The 5000-nt window shown below is 58.3% G+C and overlaps 1 protein-coding gene across 1 annotated transcript in view; it reads right to left on the reverse strand.

Annotated features, from left to right (window-relative positions):
* UNCX (UNC homeobox) overlaps positions 1 to 3986 on the reverse strand; it is a 4692-nt gene extending 706 nt beyond the window's left edge. Inside the window, exons 1-3 of the mRNA XM_084764263.1 lie at positions 3107 to 3986; positions 2756 to 2931; positions 1 to 779 (exon numbers count right to left, since the gene is read on the reverse strand). The exon at positions 1 to 779 is cut by the window's left edge and continues 706 nt beyond it. Of these exons, the coding sequence (XP_084620389.1) occupies positions 1 to 779; positions 2756 to 2931; positions 3107 to 3392 (1241 nt within the window). The 5' untranslated portion in view covers positions 3393 to 3986. The remainder of the gene's footprint in view (positions 780 to 2755; positions 2932 to 3106) is intronic.
* Positions 3987 to 5000: the final 1014 nt, after the last annotated feature.

Consider the following 5000-nt stretch of genomic DNA (forward strand, 5'->3'; position numbering starts at 1 on the left):
GCGGGCGGTGCAGGGGGCGCGTCCTTGGGCACCAACTCAGGGCCTGCTCCGCCCTTGAGAGCTGCCTGTGGTACCAGGAAGCCGAGGGGCTGCGTAATGGGATAGAGCAAGAAGTGGCCCTTGCCGATCAGGGTCCGCGGTGCGCACGGCAGCCCCGGCGTGAAGTCCAGCCCTGCGGTAGCCGCAGCGTTGGCTGGAATGGCTTTGCGGCGCGGTGGCGAGTCGGACAATAGGCTCTCTACGCTGAACGGGCTAGCTTTAGGCAGGCCTGCAGTTGCCGCCGCTCCGGGCCCGCAAGAGGCCGCGTCCTTGTCCGCAGGGCGCCCTAGCCTCGGCTGCGGGCCGGCGCCGCTTCTTTGGCTCGGGTAGAAGGCCGGGTCGCAGGTGCCAGGCGCCGGTGGCTCGCCAGGAGGTACAGGAGCAGAACCCGCGACGCCAGAGCCGTGCGCTCCAGGGCCCTTGGCCGCGGCAGCAGGCGGTGGCGGCTCTGGTGGCTCTGGAGACAGGCCTCCGCCGCCGCTGTCGCTATCAGAGCTCGGCGCGCTGTGCAGGGACAAGCCACCGGGCGAGTGCAGGTGGCGGCTCTGACTCTTGAGTAGTTTCTTCTCGTGTTTGCGTTTCTTCTTCTCCATCTTCTCCAATTCCTTTCGAGCGATCTCCTCTGGGTCCATGGGCTCCCCGCTGCACGTCGTCGGGTGCGAGTTGTGGGCCGGCCGGCCCGGACCCTTCTTGGTATTCTCTTTCTTCCTCCACTTGGCCCGGCGGTTTTGGAACCAGACCTAGAATAGCCGGACAGGGAGGAGGGAAGGAAGGTACAATCAGGCTGGCTAGCCCTCCGCGGGTGCTGCGGGTCTCCCATGCACGCCCCAGGCAGGCTTGAGCGACCTCGGCTCCTGCGGGAGCAGCGGGAGCCAGGATACGCTCTCCACCGACCCTGGGATGCCGACACTTGGGTTGCAGCTTCGGGCCAGCATCTCATCCACCCGGAAGGAGCATAGATGGGGCCTCTTGGCCAGCTTCCCGCTCTGACTTCTCACCTTGGGCCCCAGGGAAGTGCCCCTTCCTCAGGCAAGGCCGGTGCGCCCGTGACCCCGCACTGTCGAGAGTTCCTGGTAGGGGAGGCCCTCGCTGGCGTCTCACAGTTCTAAGGGGCCTGGCCTGGTGATGAGTAGGAAAGACTGTGCTGGCCCGGCAGCCTTCCACACCTGTTTTGGGGGGGTCCCCATTTTAGGGTATCCCTTGAAGGGAAATCTGGGTACTTCTTCATCAGGAAGGGCCTATGAAGCCCAATTTGGATGGACCTTCAATGGCCCACAGCTACACGCGACCTTCTTTATACAGGACCTGGCCAGGGACCACGGAACCTTTCCAAAGTAGCCCAGCTTTGGCCTGGTATGGGAATGCTTCAAGGTGTGTAAGCAGGCCCCAGGCTGGCCACTAGGCCCCTTGGGAGAGCAGAGATGCTCTGCACTTCTCCATCTCTCCGCAGGCCTTCTGTGGGACAGCCAGCAATGATTTAAAGATCACGATAGCTCCCAAGATCACCACTCCCTGAACCGAACCCCCAGAGCCCTGGGCAGGGCTACCATCCCCAGCAGAAGGTGGCAATTTAAATGCTTTGTTGGGGCCTTATAAAGTTGGCACCATTGAACACCAGACCGGGCTCAAAAGGAGCCTGGTGGGCGGAAGTCTGGGAGACTAAGCCCAAACGCCGGGAAGCTATAACTGCTTTCTTTTCTTTTTCAAAACTTCTTTAGGGGTGTGTGTGTGTGTGTGTGTGTGTGTGTGTGTGTGTGTGTGTGTGTGTGTGTGCAAATTCCAGGCTGCCTCATCACCAGAAATTACTATCATATTAGAAGGGAAATGAAAAGATTGGGACTTCACGTAAGGCACAGAACAAATTGGATAACGAGATTTCAAAAGCGAAGAGGCCAGGCCAAAGCCCAGGACTCAAACATCATTTCAAAGCAAAGCTATGGGTACTATTTTGCCAGGGTCTGCCACCACCCCAGGTACCCACCACGACACAGAACCCAAAGCTTCTGTATTCTAGGAAAGCAGACATTAATTTGGAATTTTATTTCACCAAATTGACGCTGCATTAAAAAAAAAAAACTATCTCCTGGCTCCGCATGAAATCAAATAACGAAGAGGGTTGGGGAGGAAAGAATTTAATGGAAGAGGGCTTTTAATTCAGACACCTTTAAAAAAAAAACTCCCCTCTTTTCCAATGTGTTAGCTCTGTAAGTTTCCACCTCCTTTTTTTCGAATGCCCCTCCCCGATCTGCAAGGCAATGGATAAATATGTGTTTCTATCGTAATATTTCACAGCCCAGCGTTAAACAAACAGATCTATCTGCTTTGGAGCTGAGAGAGAGCCTCCGCTGAGAGCACCCAGGCCCTGGCGCACTTTGTTCCCTCCTGGAGGACTTTCCCAGAGCCTCCGCAGCCTTGGCCCTTTTCAGACTTTGCACCCAGCTGCAGCCAAACGTACACCCAGCTTCCCCGGGTCGAACGCAGCCACTGCAGTGGCTACTGGGGGCACTACCAAGATCTCTTCCAAATCACCTTGGCTTTCTCCAAGTTACTCACCTTTAGATGACAGAAGAGGTCCAACCCTCACAATCCCCACCCTGGCCATCAGCACGGAGTCTGGAACCACCTCCCGTCACTAAGAACAAAGGCGGCCCTGCTTCACAGTGCTCTGCACGCCCAGTGCGGGACAGCGGACTCTTTGGGCAACACCGGTCTTTACCTGAACTCGGGACTCGACCAGGTCCAGGCGCAGCGCCAGCGCCTCGCGCATGAACACGTCCGGGTAGTGGCTCTCGTTGAACGCTTTCTCCAGCTCTTCCAGCTGCCAGCCGGTGAAGTTGGTGCGGGTGCGTCTCCGTTTGCAGCCCGGGCTCTCCTTGTCTGGATCCCCGGAGTCTGCGGGCACGCACAGGACGCTGCAAGGCTCAGCCACCCGCCAGATGTTCGCCCCGTTTGCACCCACCTCGGGTGAGGGACGCACGGAGGAGTGGGTGGCTAGTCCCTGACCGGCCGGTGTTCTCCACCCCGAGACCCCCCGCTGTGTTCCCCCACGTCCCCGCCTCCAGCCTACCTGCAAGCTTGAAGGGCTGACTGTCTCCCGCCACCCCGCAGGCGGCTGGCAGCAGCGGTGTGGGGTTGACCACCGAGGCGGCGGCCGCAGCGCACGAGCTGCTGAGCAGGCCGTCGATGGAGAAGGGCACTGAGGCCGCGGCGGCAGCGGCGGCGGCCGACTGCAGCTGGTGGCCGGCCAGTTCGTACACGTGGTGGTGGCCCAGCGGGTAGGGGAAGCCCACCACGCCGCCCAGCGAGCCCCCAAACTGGGCATGCGGGTGCTCCAGGAGGCGACCGTCCATCATCTCGCGCGCGGGGCCGGCGGGGCGCGGGGGCGCGGACGGCGGCGGCGGGGATAGGGGCCCGGAGCCCTACACATGCTTCGGCCCGCGCTCCGCCGCTTTACTTTATCAACATCAAGCTCTCGATAATTAGCCGCGGCCCGGGGAATTTGGGACCAATAAGAAGCGCTAATCGGCTCTGACGTCAGAGGCGTGCTGGGTGCAAGGAAACGTTTTCCATATCGATTGCTAATTATACCTGACACGCACCTCCATAAACAGTATCAGGAGCTGTCACAACAAGACGGGGTGGGGAGGGAGGGGCACCGCCGCGCTCGGCCGGCCGGGGGCCCCCGGCGAGCCCCCCACTCTTGCCCCCGCCGCTCCCGCCCCTCGCCTCCTTCTAATAGATTTCCCTTTAAAACATTCGCCGGCGTGTTGTGGGGATTTTTCACCAGAAATGCTGTACTCTCTGAACCTTTAAAGTGATGTTGCTCCAATTACAGAGAGACATTGAGCGGCAAATAGACTGATCCAATAATGGGAGATTCATCATCCGCTCTTTCCGAAACTGTCACATTGAATTTAAAACTACAAGGGCTTCTCTACCAGCCGCCTCTCCCGGGCTGCGGGGCGGCAGCGAGCGGTGGCAGCAGAGGGAGGTGGAAGAGAGCGAGAAGGAGGGGAAGAAAAAGAGGAGGAGGAAGGGGGAGAAGTGTCCCAACGAACTGGAAGAAGGAACGGAAGAAGGAGGAAGGACAGGGCCAGGACGAGGAGAACGGACAGGATTGGGTAGGGGCGCAGAAAGAAAAGGGAGGAAGCGCAGGAGGGGGGAATGGAGAGGAAGGGCAGATCGAGAGCGAAGGGGAGGATGAATGGGGGAAGGAGAGAAGAAAGGGGAGGAGCTGGGGAGGAGGGCGGAGAGGATGAGGAGGGATGGTAAAGCTAAGGGGAGAAGGAGAAGGAGACTAGAGAGAAGGTAAGGATGGAGATGATGGATAGATGGAAGAAGAGGAGAGTGTGAAAAGCCAAGAGAGAACGGGAGAGAGAAGGAGAGGGGAGGGGGGAACAGAACTTCTGAACAGTGGCTCCGGCCAAATGCAGCGCCACCCCCCCCCCGCCCCCAAATAAGGAGTCTAACTTGATGCCCCTCCTCCTTGGTTGACACTTACCCCCATTCAGTGTGGACAGAATGGAGGCACCCTAATCCCACTTAACTCCCACCCACCCATATGAGTCCTGGACCCCAGCACTGAAGAGGAGGGGGACATGGAAGGAGGAAGAACTGTGTTGAGTTGGGGGGGATAGTGACCAACGGCCCATGCCTCCTCTCAACAACAAAAATCAGGACATCTCCCCTCTGAGTCAGCTCTGAAGAAACGGGATGGAGGAGGCACTAACCCATCTATTATAATTAAATTACGTTCACAGTGAGGCGTCATTCCCTTCCCCACTGTAAAATATTGATAGACTCAAAACTAAACCATTAGGGGACATATCCTTAAATAAGCGGCAAGCGTGGCCTGTGAGCAGAGGTGGAAGCCGCCAGGGTAGAGAGATTGTGTATGTGTTTGCATCCTGTGTAAAGTGAAGTTTGTCACTGGAGAGGTGGCTTTTTGCTGGCTCCAAATG

The sequence above is a fragment of the Acomys minous genome, assembly GCF_964271855.1.
Source record: "Acomys minous genome assembly, chromosome: 16".
Taxonomy (NCBI): domain Eukaryota; kingdom Metazoa; phylum Chordata; class Mammalia; order Rodentia; family Muridae; genus Acomys; species Acomys minous.